Below are 19,042 nucleotides of genomic sequence, written 5' to 3' on the forward strand. Positions count from 1 at the left end.
CCAATGTTTCCTTTATGTAGCAGGGTCTTGCTATCTTACTGGATGTGAAAACATCTTGCTGTGGTTTCTGCACCTTTCTGATGTTATGGACCTGACCAGACCAGACCCCCTCATAATATATTCTGAAGGTAGCCTCGACATTAACATTTTCTTAGTTTAAAGGTAAATGTGAGGTGCCGTGTTCCAGATGCAATTCGATTGGTCAAACTACTCAAAAATAAGCAAAACAGTAATTAAAATACAGCAAAAGAAAGCGAAAGTTCAAATAACATAATTGTATTGGAAACCTTAACAGAATGTAGAGACAGGAATGATTAGTGATTAACAGTTCCAATTTAGTAACATCCCATAATGTTTGTGTGTACGTGAGAAAGAACGTGCGTGTGCATGAGAGAGAATGTGTGCACGCGCGTATGAGAGGGAGAGCGAGTGTGTGCGTGCGTGTTTGAGAGTGTGCGCGAGAGGGCATTAGGATTTTTGTGAATAGTGTAATCTATCCGAATTAGAAATGTAAAGGGAATGGGAAGAACGAATATGACCATGATCTGAAAGTGGTGCTGTCCGATACTGATGCTGGTTCAGGTGGGGAGAATCTCATTCAGAATTGCAAGTCCCAGAATGAAACCTTCAGATTTGCACAGACCCTGCCAGAACTTGAAGAAAATTATGTGGAGTTATTGTTGTGAAAATGGCTAAGCAAATTAATGGGTGCAAAAGATACGTAATAGAGATATCCCTGGGAATTACAGACCAGTCGCTCTTATGTCTGTGGTAAGCAAGGTACAGGAAAGGATTCTGAGAGATTGGATTTATGATTATTTGGAAAAACAGTTTAATTAAAGATAGTCAGCCTGGCTTTGTGAGGGGCAGGTCTTGCCTCACAAGCCTTATTGAGTTATTTGAGGATGTGATAAGACAAGCTGACAAAGGTCGAGTTGTGGATGTGGTGTATATGGATTTCAGTGAGGCATTTGATAAGGTTCCCACGGTAGGCTTATTGAGAAAGTTGGGAGGTAAGGGATACAGGGGAATGTGGCTGTCTGGATACAGAATTGTCTGGCCGAAAGAAGACAGCGAGTGGTAGTGGATGGAAGATATTCCGCCTGGAGCTCGGTGACCAGTGGTGTCCCGCAGGTATCTGTTCTTGGGCCTCTGCTCTTTGTAGTTTTTATAAATGACTTGGATGAAGAAGTGGGAGGGTGGGTTAGTAAGTTTGCCGATGACACAAAGGTCAGTGGGTGTTGGAGATAGTATCGAGGGCTGTTGCAGGCTACAACATGACATTGACAGGATGCAGAGCTGGGCTGAGAAGTGGCAGATGGAGTTCAACCTGGATAAATCTGAAGTGATTCATTTTGGAAGGTCAAATTTGAATGCTGATTACAGGGTTAAAGACAGGATTCTTGGCAATGTGGAGGAACAGTGGGATCTTGGGCTCCATATACATAGATCCCTCAAACCTACCACCCAAGTGTTGTGGCTTCCATTAACGGGGGGATTGAGTTTAAGAGCCGCAAGGTTTTGCTGCAGCTCTGTAAAACCCTGGTTAGACCACACTTGGAATATTGTATCCACATCTGGTTACCTCATTATAGGAAGATTAGAGAGGGTGCAGAGGAGATTTACCAGGATGCGGCCTGGATTGGAGGGCTTCACTTATGAAGAGTCATTGAGGGAGCTTGGGTTTTTCACACTGGAGAGAAGGAGAAAGAGAGGTGCCTGACAAAGGGGTACAAGGTGATGAGAGGCATCGATAGAGGAGATAGCCAGAGAGTTTTCCCCAGGGCAGAAATGGCTGTCACAAGGGGGCATCATTTTAAGGTGATTGGAGGACGGTTTAGGGGAGATGTCAGAGGGAGGTTCTTTACTCAGAGAGTGGGGGGTGTGTGGGATGCACTGCCAGCGGTGGGAGTAGAGTCAGAGACATTGGGAACATTTCAGCGACTGCTGGATAAGCACCTGGACGGCAATAAATTGAGGGGTGTGTAGGTGAGGGTGGTCAGTAAATTGAGGGGTGTGTAGGTGAGGGTGGACAGCAAATTGAGGGGTGTGTAGGTGAGGGTGGTCAGTAAATTGAGGGGTGTGTAGGTGAGGGTGGTCAGTAAATTGAGGGGTGTGTAGGTGAGGGTGGTCAGTAAATTGAGGGGTGTGTAGGTGAGGGTGGACAGTAAATTGAGGAGTGTGTAGGTGAGGGTGGCCAGTAAATTGAGGGGTGTGTAGGTGAGGGTGGCCAGTAAATTGAGGGGTGTGTAGGTGAGGGCAGTCAGTTAATTGAGGGGTGTGTAGGTGAGGGTGGTCAGTAAATTGAGGAGTGTGAAGGTGAGGGTGGACAGTAAATTGAGGGGTGTGTAGGTGAGGGTGGTCAGTAAATTGAGGAGTGTGTCGGTGAGGGTGGCCAGTAAATTGAGGAGTGTGTAGGTGAGGGTGGTCAGTAAATTGAGGGGTGTGTAGGTGAGGGTGGTCAGTAAATTGAGGGGAATGTAGGTGAGGGTGGTCAGTAAATTGAGGGGTGTGTGGGTGAGGGTGGTCAGTAAATTGAGGGGTGTGTAGGTAAGGGTGATCAGTAAATTGAGGGGTGTGTAGGTGAGGGTGGTCAGTAAATTGAGGGGTGTGTAGGTGAGGGTGATCAGTTAATTGAGGGGTGTGTAGGTGAGGGTGGTCAGTAAATTGAGGGGTGTGTAGGTGAGGGTGGTCAGTAAATTGAGGGGTGTGTAGGTGAGGGTGGTCAGTAAATTGAGGGGTGTGTAGGTGAGGGTGGTCAGTAAATTGAGGGGTGTGTAGGTGAGGGTGGTCAGTAAATTGAGGGGTGTGTAGGTGAGGGTGGTCAGTAAATTGAGGGGTGTGTAGGTGAGGGTGGTCAGTAAATTGAGGGGTGTGTAGGTGAGGGTGGTCAGTAAATTGAGGGGTGTGTAGGTGAGGGTGGTCAGTAAATTGAGGGGTGTGTAGGTGAGGGTGGTCAGTAAATTGAGGGGTGTGTAGGTGAGGGCAGTCAGTTAATTGAGGGGTGTGTAGGTGAGGGTGGTCAGTAAATTGAGGAGTGTGAAGGTGAGGGTGGACAGTAAATTGAGGGGTGTGTAGGTGAGGGTGGCCAGTAAATTGAGGAGTGTGTAGGTGAGGGTGGTCAGTAAATTGAGGGGTGTGTAGGTGAGGGTGGTCAGTAAATTGAGGGGAATGTAGGTGAGGGTGGTCAGTAAATTGAGGGGTGTGTGGGTGAGGGTGGTCAGTAAATTGAGGGGTGTGTAGGTAAGGGTGATCAGTAAATTGAGGGGTGTGTAGGTGAGGGTGGTCAGTAAATTGAGGGGTGTGTAGGTGAGGGTGATCAGTTAATTGAGGGGTGTGTAGGTGAGGGTGGTCAGTAAATTGAGGGGTGTGTAGGTGAGGGTGGTCAGTAAATTGAGGGGTGTGTAGGTGAGGGTGGTCAGTAAATTGAGGGGTGTGTAGGTGAGGGTGGTCAGTAAATTGAGGGGTGTGTAGGTGAGGGTGGTCAGTAAATTGAGGGGTGTGTAGGTGAGGGTGGTCAGTAAATTGAGGGGTGTGTAGGTGAGGGTGGTCAGTAAATTGAGGGGTGTGTAGGTGAGGGTGGTCAGTAAATTGAGGGGTGTGTAGGTGAGGGTGGTCAGTAAATTGAGGGGTGTGTAGGTGAGGGTGGTCAGTAAATTGAGGGGTGTGTAGGTGAGGGTGGTCAGTAAATTGAGGGGTGTGTAGGTGAGGATGGTCAGTAAATTCAGGGGTGTGTAGGTGAGGGTGGTCAGTAAATTCAGGGGTGTGTAGGTGAGGGTGGTCAGTAAATTGAGGAGTGTGTAGGTGAGGGTGGTCAGTAAATTGAGGGGTGTGTAGGTGAGGGTGGTCAGTAAATTGAGGGGTGTGTAGGTGAGGGTGGTCAATAAATTGAGGGGTGTGTAGGTGAGGGTGGTCAGTAAATTGAGGGGTGTGTAGGTGAGGGTGGTCAGTAAATTGAGGGGTGTGTAGGTGAGGGTGGTCAATAAATTGAGGGGTGTGTAGGTGAGGGTGGTCAGTAAATTGAGGGGTGTGTAGGTGAGGATGGTCAGTAAATTCAGGGGTGTGTAGGTGAGGGTGGTCAGTAAATTCAGGGGAGTGTAGGTGAGGATGGTCAGTAAATTCAGAGGAGTGTAGCTAAGGGTGGTCTTAGATTAAGGGAAATACTCGTCACGACATAGTGGGCTGAAGGGCCTGGGCTGTGCAGTTACTGCTCTGTGTTCTGAAGAGGATTGGATATTACTTTTACAGAGTAAGTTGACAGGTAAACAACAGGAAAGTTAGATTGCACTGTCAGAGGGAATATCTTGGGATTATGGCCCAGTGAAGAAAGCTATATTGTTGCAAACACATCAGGGCATGAGACAGATAAGCAAAGGTCCCAGAACGTAAGGAAACTGCTGAGCAGATCTTTATCGCCTTTGAAAGCAGATTGAAAGCATTCTGATCGGATGGCGCACACCTTGGTATGGCGACTGCTCTGCCGAGGACCGTATGAAACCAGAGAGTTGTGAACACAGCCCAGTCCATTCATCGACTCCACCTCCAGTTCCTGACGCTGTGGAAAGGCAGCCAACCTTACCAGAGACCCTTCCCAGCCCGATTATAATCGCTTCCATCAGGCAGACGATACAGAAGCTTAAACACACACACACCAACAGTTTCAAGAACAGCCTCCTCCCCGCTGTTACTAGACTTCGGGATGGACCTTTCGAATTGTAAACTTAATGTTGACCTTGCTCTCTCTCTCTCTGTGCACCTTCTCTGCAGCAGTCATGTTGTATTCCTTGCTCTGTTCTCTTCCCACTTTGAATGGTCTGATCTGCCTGTACTACACACGAAACACAACTTTTCACTTTATCTCAGTACACGTGACAATAATAAATCAAATCAAATAAATCACCTCATGACAGCCTTCGTCTGAAACATGGCCAAAGGTGTTGAACTTCAGAACCTCGTTGATACTGACCGCCCTTGACGTCAAAACCTTATTCGACCGAGTGTGGCTTACAGAGTCCTGGCAAAATGGGAATCCAGGGGGCAAACTCTCCACTGGTTGGAGTCATACCTGGCACTTGGGAAGATGGTGGTGGTGGTTGGAGGGTCAGTCACCTCAGCTCCAGGCCATCTCTGCAGGAGTCCCTCAGGGGAGTGTCCTCGGCCCAACCATCTTCAGCTGCTTCATCAATGACCTTCCCTCTATCAGAAGGTCCGAAGTGGGGATACTCACCGATGATTGCACAGTGTTCAGCACCATTCACCCCGCTCCCTCAGAGACTGAAGCAGTTTAAATGCAGCAAGATCTGGACAATATCCAGGCTTGGGCTGACAAGTGGCAAGTAACATTCACGCCACACAAACCCCAGGCCATGACCATCTCCAAAGAGAGAGAATCTAAACATCAATCCAACGAGTGAGAGATCCCGGAATGTTGGATCCGCTGGGAGATCCCGGAATGTTGGACCCATTGGGAGATCCCGGAATGTTGGACCCACTGGGAGATCCCGGAATGTTGGACCCATTGGGAGATCCCGGAATGTTGGACCCACTGGGAGATCCCGGAATGTTGGACCCATTGGGAGATCCTGGAGTGTTGGACCCACTGGGAGATCCCGGAATGTTGGACCCACTGGGAGATCCTGGAGTGTTGGACCCTCTGGGAGATACCGGAATGTCCAGTCCATTTCTGGCACCCAGACACCTCTGAGGAAGATTCATGCCTGACCTGAGACCTGAGTTGTTAACTGTCTCCTGACACACCACCTGAGATTCTCCAACGTTCTCTGTGCTTGTCCTGGCGAAGTCTGGTCAGTAATCCTCTCAAAGCGGCAGACTGTTACTTTAAAATCATTTTGACCTTCCCCTTCCCCTTCCCCCCACCCCACTCTTGTTTTGACATCTCCACCATTGATATTATCAGATGGCATAACCAGATTCGGTCTCCCTCTTTCTCTTTCTCGCACAGTCATTTCCTCCTCACCAGCAGCTGCAAGACACCCTCCGAACAACAATTGCAAGCAGGCTTGAGAATCACCCTGGGTCCTGTCTCGCTGCTGAATGTTCCAGAGCAGAGACGCTTCAGGCTGGAGTGTGTCAAACTGCTGGGTCGCACAGCAACTGTCTCAGGTAAGGGGCACGTTTCTATCAATCTCACTCTCTTGGTGAAGGCAGGAAATGATAGAGCAGGTTTGTGCACCCCTCACTGTCACACCATGCCCCAGAGTGGGTCCACACCCAGGTCTGGAGGGGGTTACAGAGATAGGGAGGGGGTTACAGAGATAGGGAGGGGGTGTAGGGGATGGAGGGGGTTACAGTGATAGGGAGGGAGTGTAGGGGCTGGAGGGGGTTCCAGAGATAGGGAGGGAGTGTAGGGGCTGGAGGGGGTTACAGAGATAGAGAGGGGGTGTAGGCGCTGGAGGGGGTTACAGAGTTAGGGAGGGCGTGTAGGGGCTGGAGGGAGTTACAGAGATAGGGAGGGGGTGTAGGGGCTGGAGGGGGTTACAGAGATAGGGAGGGGCTGGAGGGAGTTACAGAGATAGGGAGGGGATGTAGGGGCTGGAGGTGGTTACAGAGATAGGGAGGGATGTAGGGGCTGGAGGGGTTTACAGAGATAGGGAGGGATGTAGGGGCTGGAGGGGGTTACAGAGATAGGGAGGGATGTAGGGGCTGGAGGGGGTTACAGAGATAGGGAGGGGGTGTAGGGGCTGGAGGTGGTTACAGAGATAGGGAGGTATGTAGGGGCTGGAGGGGTTTACAGAGATAGGGAGGGATGTAGGGGCTGGAGGGGGTTACAGAGATAGGGAGGGATGTAGGGGCTGGAGGGGGTGACAGAGATAGGGAGGGATGTAGGGGCTGGAGGGGGTTACAGAGATAGGGAGGGATGTAGGGGCTGGAGGGGGTTACAGAGATAGGGAGGGGGTGTAGGGGGTTACAGAGATGGGGGTGTCTTGATTTTCCCACAGGATGAGTGATCCTCTTTACCCATTCCCCCCCCCCCCCCACCCTCAGGGTGTTACATGGTTTGTTTAAGTCGTTTATGCCTCTTCCAAACTGCAGGAAATACAATCCATCCTCTCCTCATTCCCAACCCATCAACTCGAGCTGTCTGCCTCGGGGAACGGAAACAATGTACTTGTGTATTTGGGAAATCTGAAATAGAAACATAAAGTGCAGGAGATACTCAGGAGGTGCAGCACTCTCTGTAAAGATAGAAACAGCGTTCACATTTCCAAGTCCTTTGTGTGTCCTGTCTGGCTTCAGAGATGAGTTGTAGTCGATTTGAAATGCGCTGTCTGTTTGTGCCATTACAGATTCTGTCAGACCTGCTGAGTGTCTGTGTTTATTGGTCAAGCTATCCTCCCTGTGTACTGTTATCGATGTATAGACATCCTCCCTCAAATAGAGCAGCCAATACTCTTCACAGTACTCCAGACAGAGTCTCACTAGTGTCATGGTGATGTACAGCACAGAAACAAACCCTTCGGCCCAACCCGTCCATGCCGACCAGATATCCGAAATCAATCTAGTCCTATTTGCCAGCACTTGGCCCATATCCCTCTGAACTCTTCCTATTCATATACATTTTAAATGCTGTAATTGTACCAGCCTCCACCACATCCTCTGGCAGCTCATTCCATACACGTACCACCCTCTGGGTGAAAACGTTGCCCCTTAGGTCTCTTTTATATCTTTCCCCTCTCACCCTAAACCTATGCCCCTCTAGTTCTGGGCTCCCCACCCCAGGGAAAAAACCTTGTCTATTCACTCTATCCGTGCCCCTCATGATTTTATAAACCTCTATAAGGTCACCCCTCAGCCTCCGACGCTCCAGGGAAAACAGCCCCAGCCTGTTCAGCCTCTCCCTGAAGCTCAAACCCTCCAACCCTGGCAACATCCTTGTAAATCTTTTCTGAACCCTTTCAAGTTTCACAACATCTTTCCGATAGGAAGGAGACCAGAATTGCACGCAATATTCCAACAGTGGCCTAACCAATGTCCTGTACAGCCGCAACATGACCTCCCAACTCCTGTGCTCAATACTCTGACCAATAAAGGAAAGCATACCAAACACCACCTTCACTATCGTATCTACCTGCGACTCCACTGTCAAGGAGCTATGAACCTGCACCCCAAGGTCTCTTTGTTCAGCAACACTCCCCAGGCCCTTCCTGTTAACTGTACACATGGAGATGGAATCTAACATTGGAATGTTGCCCTTCTGGTCCCAGACCTTCTCCCCAATTAGTTTTAATGGAACTCTCTTCTCACATGACCTTAGACCATTTCCAATGGACTAAACCAAGTGGATTCATTTGAGGATTCTCTGGTACAGCAGTCGTTTTAAAAAAAATGCTTTGTCCGTGAGGATCACCAAAGATCCTCAGGCAGCACCTTCCAAACCCACGGCCACTTCCATCCAGAAGGACAAGGGGCAGCAGATACATGGGAACCCCACCCCCTGCACGTTCCCCTCCGAGCCCCTCACCATCCCGACTTGGGAATATATCCCCGTTCCCTCAGTGTGGCTGGGTCAGAATCCTGGGATTCCCTCCCTCAGGGACATTGTGGGTCTACCCTCCAGCACATGGACTGCAGCGGGTCAAGAAGGCAGCTCACCCCCCCCACCTTCTCAAGGGGGGCAACTAAGGACGGGGCAAGAAATACTGGGCCCAGTCAGCGATGCCCACGCTACAAATGAATTAAGAAAAACAATCATTTCATGGTCTGGAAGCAATTGGACCCCCCCCTCTGGGCATCACTGAGGGGTTTTATTTCTGTATTTATATAGTAAGCAATTTGTGAAAGCAGAGATTTTACTGCATTACTTATCTTCACTCTGGATCAGCACCATGTTGCTGTGTAAATAAATGTGCTTGTGCAACAAGTTAGGATCTGCAGCATATAACCATCCCTGCTGAACTTATCTCGAAAAAGTGAGTAATCCTCAGGATTGATCCCTTAAGTGACCTAATGTAAGAAATCTACATCAGACTAACCACAGGAGGATGGAGCTCCCAGAGATGGTGACGAGCAAAATCACAGCCTTCCTCTGCTCTCCATCTCTGGGTCTCTGCAGATTCCCTCCTTCGCTCTCACTCCTCAGCCTCTTCCGGACTCGACTGGTCACTAAAATGTGTCTGACCGTTAGAGCATTGAGCAACAGAGTTAAAGTGAGTGGCAGTAAAGGGGTTAAAGCTGTATAAAGCCAATCTAATACCACCCACCAAGTGTCAGTAAAGGAGCTTGACTTTATTTCATTGTAGAATGGCACATTGTCAATTGTACTGTGAGGTTCATATTGAAAATAGAAGGAGTTGCTTTTCAGAAAGAGCAGGATACATGTTGTTTCTAGAGCCATTCTCAGTGCAATATTTTGTTCTTAGCTTCTGACAATAAATGGTCATAAATTGGTCAAAGGAGAAAGTGATGGTGAACCAGACAGAGCAGTCCCTGGCTGCACGAGACAGGGGCCCAGTCACACTACACACAGGAGTGATGTCCTGGAAAGGCCAAGGGGAACAATAATAGGGAAATTTCCAGAATATAACCTCAGTGAAAGTGACCAGCAGATCAGCAACTGCCGTAAGCAGCAGGTAGTGAGTAGTGCAAGGGGAAACACCACACTTTCCTCTTGCAAGGACTGCAATCGGCAGCAAGTTAACTGTAAAAGACAAAGGGGCAAAAACATAGTGAATTGTTGATCAGAAACTCCCCTGCCTGTTCCAGACAGCAGCAGTAAGTTTTTAACCACCAAACCCGGTGCACTGTATGAGTGGAAGTGGTTGGGGCTGAGTGCGTTTGAATTTTAAGACTTAAGACACCCACCTCAGATTGTCCTCCAAACCAATCACTCCAGACATTATGGAGTCTTGGCAGAGACTAAGCTCACACCCCCTCAGATGGACGTTTGTGATTTAGTTTGGTTACAAGGGAACTATCTGATGAGTGTAGTGGGCTCTTACAGTTCTCAGCTGCAGCTCTGTCAGGCACAGAACCCCATTAGACACCTTGATCCCAACTCTGAACAGGCTGGGGCTGCTTTCCCTGGAGCGTCGGAGGCTGAAGGGTGACCTTATACAGGTTCATAACATCATGAGGGACATGGGGAGGGTGAATAGACAAGGTCTTTTCCCCAGGGTGGGGAGTCCAGAACTAAAGGGCATAGGTTTAGGGTGAGAGGGGAAAGATATAAAAGAGACCTAAGGAGGAACAGTGGTGGAGGCTGGTACAATTGTAACATTTAAGAGGCATTTGGATGGGTATATGAATAGGAAGGGTTTGGAGGGATATGGGCCGGGTGCTGGCAGGTGGGACCAGATTGGGTTGGGATATCTGGTCGGCATGGACGGGTTGGACCGAAGGGTCTGTTTCCATGCTGTACGTCTCTATGACTCTATAATCCTGGGTCTGTTTCTGACAGTTTACCTTCATCGTGGTTTGGACAGTCCGACGGTATCCCTCCATATTTTGCTCCAGTTGGGTTCCTTTCCAAACCTGTGAATGATCTCCCGGAAAACCTTTCGACCTGAAGTTAGAATTCTTCTGTATCTGACTGTATCTCAATTGGCAATCCAACTCATGTAAACCAAAAAAAAAGCTGTGTTCACTTTTCCAGTCCAACCTACAGGCACAGCACAGTCCCTTCATCCTGTCATCAGACATCTATCTCTCTATTCCAAGCCCACTGTCCGGTACGTGGCCTTGAGCTTTGTCGATACTTTCTAACCAACCTGTTCAGAGATGTTATGACACACCTCCAGACTTGAACGTGGGCCTCCTAGGCTCCAGCTGGAAACACTTGTCACTACATCATGAGAATCTTCACTCATTGCTGCGGCAAATCAAGTTCTCCTCTAAGCACTTCTTAAAGGTCTTGAGAGTTTCTGCCTCCCTTTCAGGCTGAGAGTTCCAGATTTCCGCCACCTTTGCCCTAACCGAATCATTTATTAATGATCGAAAAATAATTAACCTCATCCTTTGGTAGGATTAAAGGGAAGGGGAGAGTCGGGGGGGGGGGGGGGGGGAGAAATTTGCCACCTTTTGGCAAAAAGGAAGGGGTATAAAGAGCCAGTTGAGAATGTCAGTTCAGTGCTGTATATGGTTCCAGAATCACTCAGCCTTCCTGAGAGACAGACCTGAACCGTAGGCCATAGATACGGAGTCAGGTGCAGGTAGGTTAAATCCTGAGAGGGAGAGAAAGTGTTTCTCTCAGAGGATTGTGAATCTGTGCAACTCACTGCCCCAGAGACCAGGGGAGGCAGGACCAATCGACAGACTCAAGAAAGAAACGATACGGGCAGAGTAGAGTCTGAGACCAGGATGAGTTCAGCCATGGTCATGTTAAATGGCAGAATGGGCTCACAGGGCTGAATTACCCACTCCCCCTCTTCATTCCCATGTTCCCATGTAGAAACAAGGAAATGGAATGAGTGTAGTTTGACGTTTGGTCAGCATAGACATAGTGGGCCGAAGGGCCTGTTTCTAAACTGTATAACTCTGGGTGAAACATTCTTCCCTCAGATCCCCTCCTGCTCCTGCCCAGCTACTGACCCCTCTACAAAAGTAAAGGGTTTCTCTCCCAGTCCATCCTGTCGGTGCCCCTTTGTACACCTCAGTCAGATTCCCCCCTCAGTTGTCCCTGCCCCATCTTCCCCAGCCTCCCTTCATCCCTGATTGGTCCCAGCCTCCCTTCATCCCTGGTTGGCTCCAGCCTCCCTTCATCCCTGATTGGCTCCGGCCTCCCTTCACCCCTGATTGGCTCCGCCCTCCCTTCATCCCTGATTGGCTCCGCCCTCCCTTCATCCCTGATTGGCTCCGGCCTATTGGCTCCAGCCCTGGGAATATCCAGGTGAATCTCCTCTGCACCCTCTCCAGTGCAATCCCACCCTTCCTACAGTGTGGGGACCAGAACTGCACACGGTACTCCAGCTGGGGCCTAACTAACGTTATATTCAGCTCCATCATAACCCCCCTGTCTTGATTAATAAAGACAAGTGTCCGCTGTGCCTTCCTGAACCACCTTAGCCCCCTGTGCTGCTGCCTACGAGGATCTATGGATGTGCACAGCAAGATCCCACTGATCCTCTGTATATCTGAGGCTCCTCACATTCAGTGTGTATTCCCTTGTCTTGTTCATCCTCCCAAAATACATCGCTCCACACTTTTCAGGATTTAACTCCACTTCCCCTGTTCCGCCTATCTGACCAGACTGTCTATGTCTAACTAAGGCTTTCCTCCTCACTATTTACCACATCCAATAGTTTTCCTGTTACGGTAATGACCATAGCTCTCACATGATTGTCTCGATCATTAATGTGCCCCACAAACAGCGCAGGAGCTAGCCCTGAGGCGTGTGGAACCCTCCTGGAGACAGCTTTCCAGTCACACAGCCAACTTTTAAACCTCTGCTTCTGATCCAGTGGGAGCTGCATCCCATGGGCTTGCAGCTTCTGAACCAGTCTGCCGTATTGAGAGTCTTCCCGAAGTCCACGTAAACTACATCCGCTGCACTCCCCTCACCTACTCACCCCGTCACCTCCTCAAAAAACTCAATCCAATATGTTTGTCGCAATCTCCCCCCGAGGGAGCCACAGTGGTTATTCCTGATTAATCCTTGCAACAATTAATTCTGTCTCTTGGAATTTTTTCCAATAGTTTCCCTCCCACTCAGTGTTGGACTCGTTGGTCTGTACTTGCCCCGTCCTTGAAGGGAATTGGGTTGTTGAGTCTGTGGTCCTGAGGATCCACCGATGTCATCTTTACAGCATTGTAACTCGGAGAAATGCTTTACCCATTAACTTTATCTGTATCTTTTGCCAATTCATTTGCCTGACCGTTTCCTTCAATGACATGTCTCCACATGCAGAGCCTTTGTTGTTAGTAATTGGCCACTCACACACACTAATCATAAACAGCTCCTCGGTGCCCAGTTTATCTGCATGTCAGTGGGGGGCACAGCTGCACAAAAGCCACCAAGCCCCTTCCCTCCAAGGCTGGCAGCCGTCCTTGTGAATCCTGAGGCTTTCCAGCCTCCAGCTGACAGTCTCTGAACAGCTCAGGTCTTTAAGTGATTGCACGATGTGTTTCTCTGTTCCAGCCAACCGTGCCACCTTGCCTGAGACAGGGAGCCAGGCGCCCAGAATGGTCTGGACCAGCAAGACTCCAAACTGCAGCAATGAGGAGTTTAAATTCCCTGTGTTTGTGCGAGCCTACAGCACCATTCTGATTCTCGGCTTCATCGGGAACACGGTCGCTCTGTATGTCTTTGTGAAGTTGACTCAGCGTAAGACAGCAAGCACAGTCTTCATGATCAACCTGGCCGTTTCAGATCTATTCTTCACTCTAACGTTACCGTATCGAATCATCTACTACGTCCAGCGTGAGTGGAGACTTGGCGCCTTTCTCTGCAGGATCACCACCTATGCCTTCTATGTGAACCTCTACTCCAGTATCTTCTTCCTCACCGCCCTCAGCATCTTCCGCTACATCTCCATCCTGCACCCGATTTGGTCCCGAAGCGTGGTGACGGTGAGAAGATCCCTGTGGGTCACCCTCGGGATCTGGCTCTTCATCGGCCTGGTGTCTGTCCCCTTCCTCCTCGTTTCCTCCAAGTGTGTGAACGGGACCTGCCACTGCTTCGAACCATCCAACGTATCGTGGTCTCAGATCCAGCGGATGAACTACTTTGCGTTTGTGGTGGGCTTCCTGCTGCCCTTCCTCACCATCCTGGCTTGCTACACTCGCATTCTGCAGCGCCTGATGGGCTCAGCTGGCACCATGCGGGTGAACGCGCGGAGCCGCAGGAAGTCCACCTACATGATCATCATCGTGATGTCCTCCTTCCTGTTCTGCTTCCTGCCGTACCACGTCATACGGACCATCCACCTCCACATCATGTCGGACGGAGTGTGCCACGACACTGTCTGGTTTGTGCAGAGAGCTGTCGTGGTGACTATCTGCCTGGCCGCTGCCAACAGCTGTCTCAACCCCGTCCTCTACTACTTTGTCGGCGAGAACTTTCAAAGCACCCTTAAAACCTCGACCATCCTCAAGTCGAGATCCGCGTCGTCCGGCAGTGTAGTGTTTGTGGATCACTCGCCAGCCACGGTCCCACCAAGCTCCAATGAGCAGGAGCCACTATCAGGCACACGCCAGGAGCAGAAGTGATGACATCTCTTTGTTTACACTTTAAGATCGAAAGTAACTCCCCTCCTGACTCCCCCCAGAGCCTGTCCCACCATCTACAAGGCACAGGTCAGGAGGGTGAGGGAATACTCCCCACTTGCCCCTGGATGGGGGCAGCTCCAACAACACTCAAGAAGATCGACACCACCCAGGGACAAAGCAGCCCCCGCTTGATTGGCCCCACACCCACAAACATCCCCTCCCTCCCTTACCCACTGACGCTCAGTAGCAGCAGTGTGTACCAGCTACAAGATACACTGCAGAAACTCACCAAAGATCCTCAGGCAGCACCTTCCAAGCCCACGGCCCCTTCCATCCAGAAGGACAAGGGGCAGCAGATACATGGGAACCCCACCCCCTGCAAGTTCCCCTCCGAGCCCCTCACCATCCCGACTTGGGAATATATTGCCGTTCCCTCAGTGTGGCTGGGTCAGAATCCTGGGATTCCCTCCCTCAGGGACATTGTGGGTCTACCCTCCAGCACTTGGACTGCAGCGGGTCAAGAAGGCAGCTCACCCCCCACCTTCTCAAGGGGGGCAACTAGGAACGGGCAGGAAATGCTGGGCCCAGCCAGGGATACCCAAATCCTGTGAATGAATTATTCAAAATAATGTTCCATACCCAATAGCTGAGCCAAGCCGAAAAATGATCAGGTTCATGTTCAGCTCATATTCTCTGACACGTGTCCATCAAGTCAGACTCTGCACTGGACTGAGAGATAATTGAATTATAGTTTCTGTTTTTATAAGAAAGATTTTACAAAATTCTGTTCTGTTTTTTTGATTCATTGACAAGGGCTTCCAAATCCTACACCCTCCCCTCCCCCCCATCCATGCTTTCTCCATTTAAATAATCTTCAACTCCTCTCTCCTTCCTGCCAAAACCTCACGTTTCCCCACACTCTATCCCATCTACCGAGGTTTTGCCCTTTCCCTGAACCTGTCTCGATCCCTCTGCAGAGTCTCTGTGTCATTCTCACAACTTGCCTTTTGGTCTATTTCTGTGTCTTTCACAAACTCGGTAACTGTATGTTCAGGTTCCCCCTCTGGGTCATTGATCTCTATTGTAAATCGTTGTGGCCCCAGCACTGGTCCCTGTGTTAGTCCACTTGTTCCTGGTTACCGGCCTGAAAAGATCTCCCTTATCCCAGCTCCATGTCTCCTGTGAGTTAGCTAATCCCCTCTCCATGTTAATGTTCCAATTCCAACGCCGTTAGCTGAATAGCTGATACTTGAGTCATGTCAAGAAATTCTAAATACATTGCATCCTCAGCATCCCCTTTCTCTGTCCTGCTTGTTACCTCCCCAAAGAATTCCTGGAAAAGTGTCAGACACACCTTCCCCTTCCTGAGACCATTCTGTCTCTGTTTGATGATCGGATGGATTTCTCAGTGCTCAGCTGTTCCACCCTTTATCATAGACTCAGCCGTGTTCCCAGTAACACATTATGCTCATTAGGCTATAGTGACCTGTTCGTCATCTCCTTCCCTTCTTCAATAAGGGTGTTACATTGGCACTTTCACAATCCTCAGGGACCATTCCAGATTCTAAAGATTCCTGGGAGATTACAATGAGTGTGCACCTCTACCTCTGTAGCTACTTCCTTGATTATCCCAGGATGGATCCCATCAGATCCAGGGGACTGATCAGTCTGTGGCTAGACCATTCCTCTGGCTCTGTTTCACCGGTGGTAGTTACTGCGATTACTTCCTCTGCTCCTCGTACCCGGGAATGTTGAGTAATTTTGGAAAGCTGTTTATGTCTTCTGCTGTGAAGACCAACGCAAAGTATTAATTCAGCCCCTGAGCCATTTTCGGGTTGCTCATTATTAATTCCCCAGCCTCATTCCCTGAGGGACGCCTGTTTACTCTGGCTTCTCTCTTCCCCTTTATATATTTTAAGAAGCTCTTACTGTCTTGCTTGATATTGCTTGCAGGTTTATCAGCAGTTTCTTTTATCCCTCATTATGTCTGGGCACTTTTTGCTGGGATCTGGAACGTTCCCATTTACCACTGGCTTCTCACTAATCTTTCTCACGTTTTATATATTTCTTTCAGTTTGAAGCTCCAAACTCTGGTTGGCTTAGTCTCTTTTTGGAACCCTACTTCCTGACTGGGATGTAAGGAAGCTGTTAGCCCCATTGTTCCTCAGTCATTGCTGTTACACTCCTTTCCCAGTCCTCTCCAGCCAGTCCTGCTCTCAGATCTTTCAGTTTATTGAAGCTGGTCACAGCTGTTTTGGACTCCGGTTCCTCCCTGTCAAACCGAGTGCTAAATTCTCCTGTGTTATGATCACTGTTTCCTGGGAGATCTTTTACTCTGAGATCTAATTACTAAACCTACTTGATCACATATTGCCAGATCCAAAACACCTGATCCCTGGTTAGAACATGGAACATGGAACAGTACAGCACAGAAACGATGTTGTGCTGGACATGACACCAAATTAAACTAATCCCTTCTGCCTGCCCTCGGTCCATATCCCTGCATTCCTTGCATATTCCTGTGTTTATCTAAAAGCCCCGAAAACGCCCCTGTCATGTCTGCCTCCACCACGACTCCTAGCAGCACGACCCAGTCTCCCTCATATCCTCCTTTGAACGTTCCCCCTCTCAGTTTAAATGCATTGCCCCTAGTATTATACATTTCAACGTGGGGAGAAAGAGTCTGACCGTTAACCCCATCCACGCATCTCATACCAGAGGATGTGGTGGGGGCTGGTACAACTGCAACATTTAAGACCCATTTGGATGTGTATATGATTAGGAAGGGTTTGGAGGGATATGGGCCGGGTGCTGGCAGGTGGGACTAGATTGGGTTGGGATATCTGGTTGGGCCGAAGGGTCTGTTTCCGTGCTGTACGTCTCTATGACTCTATGTGGCGACCAGAATTGAACGCAATACTCCTTAAATGTAGCTGAACCAAAGGTGCAAGATGACATCCTGACATTGTGTACTCAATTCCTCAACCAATAAAGACAGCGCTATACGCCTTCTTCAACACCCTATCTACGTGTGGGGCCAATTTCAGGGAGCTATGGACTCCAACCCCAGATCCCTCTGTACATCAGTGCTGATCAGGGTCCTGCTATTAACTGGATACTTCTCCTTAACATTTGATCAGTTTAGATTAGATTAGATTACTTACAGTGTGGAAACAGGCCCTTCGGCCCAACAAGTCCACACTGACCCGCCGAAGCACACCCACCCAGACCCATTCCCCTACATTTACCCCTTACCTAACACTACGGACAATTTAGCATGGCCAATTAACCTAAGCTGCACATCTTTGGACTGTGGGAGGAAACCGGAGCACCCGGAGGAAACCCACGCAGACATGGGGAGAACGTGCAAACTCCACACAGTCAGTCACCTGAGGCGGGAATTGAACCCGGGTCTCTGGCGCTGTGAGGCAGCAGTGCTAACCACTGTGCCACCGTGCCACCCACATTGATCTCCCAAAGTGCAGCACCTCATGGTTACCTGGATTAAACTCTGCCTGCCATTTCTCCGCCCACACTTGTAACTGATCTGTAGATCTAAAACTGAATACACTCCATGATTCCTTCCTCGTGGCTTCCTCTGCCAATCTGACTATCCCAATCGACATGAAGATTAACTGGCACATGATGAATGTGGTGCTGTTGTTGAGACAGCTCGGTCCATTGCGTAAGCCATTGGCTCCCTCTACAATTTCTGATGCCTCAGAACATCATCAAAGACCCCTCCCACCCTGGTCATAATCCACCCCCACCCCCCAACGCTTTCCACTGGGCAGAAGATACCTGGCACAAATGCACCCACCGCCACGTTCAAGACCTGCTTCGTCCCCGCTGTAACGGGACTTCTGAATGGACCTCTCCAAATCCGAATTAATGCTGACCTACTCACTGTGCACCTTCTCTGCAGCTATAACATTGTATTCCTCGCTCTGTTTGATCACCTCTAATGCCCTGTGTATGGTATAATCTGCCTGTACTGCCCACAAAACAAAACTTTTTCACTGTACGTAGGCACATGTGGAATAATAAATCAAATCAAATCAGATATTCTGGTTTATCCTCTGTATGGATTCTGTGGAACGTCTATAGCATATTCCCACCTGTGACTCCTTTCCCTGTTTAATCTTTCCGTCCCCCTGTATAGATTCTGCAGTTGCCATTTCTTGTGATTGTACTGAGTCCATCCCGTACAAACAACAGCTACCTCACCACCCTTCCCTTCCCAAACGCCTGGCCTGCCGAAAAATCACAGACTCCAGGATATTTATTTCCCAGCTTCAGGCTCCTTGTAACTATGTCTCTGTAATCTTTAAAAACACCCGCTAAACCTCCATCTGTGCTGTTAATTCAACTACTTTGTTCATTCAAATAAAGAGCCCTTAATCTTACCCTTTTAACCTGTTTATACTCTATGGTCACCTTCTCTCCTACTCTGGGGAGCCATGGACATGGAGCAGTCAGTATCAGACTGGGGTGGACAGAGTCAGAATGTACACCACACCAGGTCGATTGGAAATTGCAAACTTTCACCATATCTGACGAAGGAGCAGTGCTGCAAAAGCTTGTGATTTCAAACGAACGTGCCGGACTATAACCGGGTGTGGTGTGAATTCGGACCCTGGGGATGGTTATCCAAATGCCCTTTTACATTTCACCCTGTCCCAAACCTCCCCTGACCCATGTTTAAAGCCCTCTCTACAGCTGTAGTTATTCAGTTCTCGAGGAAACTGGCCTCACCCTTGTTCCCCACCCACACCCCCCTCTCATTTATCTCTCCACCCCGGAGGCTCCCTGCCTCTATTCCTGATGAAGGGCTTTTGCCCGAAACGTCGATTTTCCTGCTCCTCGGATGCTGCCTGAC

The 19,042-nt window shown here is 49.3% G+C and overlaps 1 protein-coding gene across 1 annotated transcript; it reads left to right on the forward strand.

Moving 5' to 3' along the window:
- The first annotated feature begins 9 nt into the window (after positions 1–9).
- On the forward strand, positions 10–18,600 carry LOC122543412 (cysteinyl leukotriene receptor 1-like). Its single transcript, XM_043682122.2, has 3 exons — positions 10–128; positions 5,963–6,123; positions 13,094–18,600. Exon 3 carries the CDS (start codon positions 13,138–13,140, stop codon positions 14,161–14,163), a length of 1,026 nt encoding a protein of 341 aa, XP_043538057.2. The 5' UTR covers positions 10–128; positions 5,963–6,123; positions 13,094–13,137; the 3' UTR covers positions 14,164–18,600.
- The last annotated feature ends 442 nt before the right edge of the window (positions 18,601–19,042 follow it).

The sequence above is a fragment of the Chiloscyllium plagiosum genome, unplaced genomic scaffold, assembly GCF_037043375.1.
Source record: "Chiloscyllium plagiosum isolate Xiang-an unplaced genomic scaffold, Cpla_swu_hap1 HiC_scaffold_44, whole genome shotgun sequence".
In the NCBI taxonomy this organism is placed as follows: Eukaryota; Metazoa; Chordata; class Chondrichthyes; order Orectolobiformes; family Hemiscylliidae; genus Chiloscyllium; species Chiloscyllium plagiosum.

Coding starts and splice junctions, on each gene's coding strand:
- LOC122543412 (XM_043682122.2), top strand. CDS start 13,138: ATGGTCTGGACCAGCAAGACTCCAAACTGCAGCAATGAGGAGTTTAAA.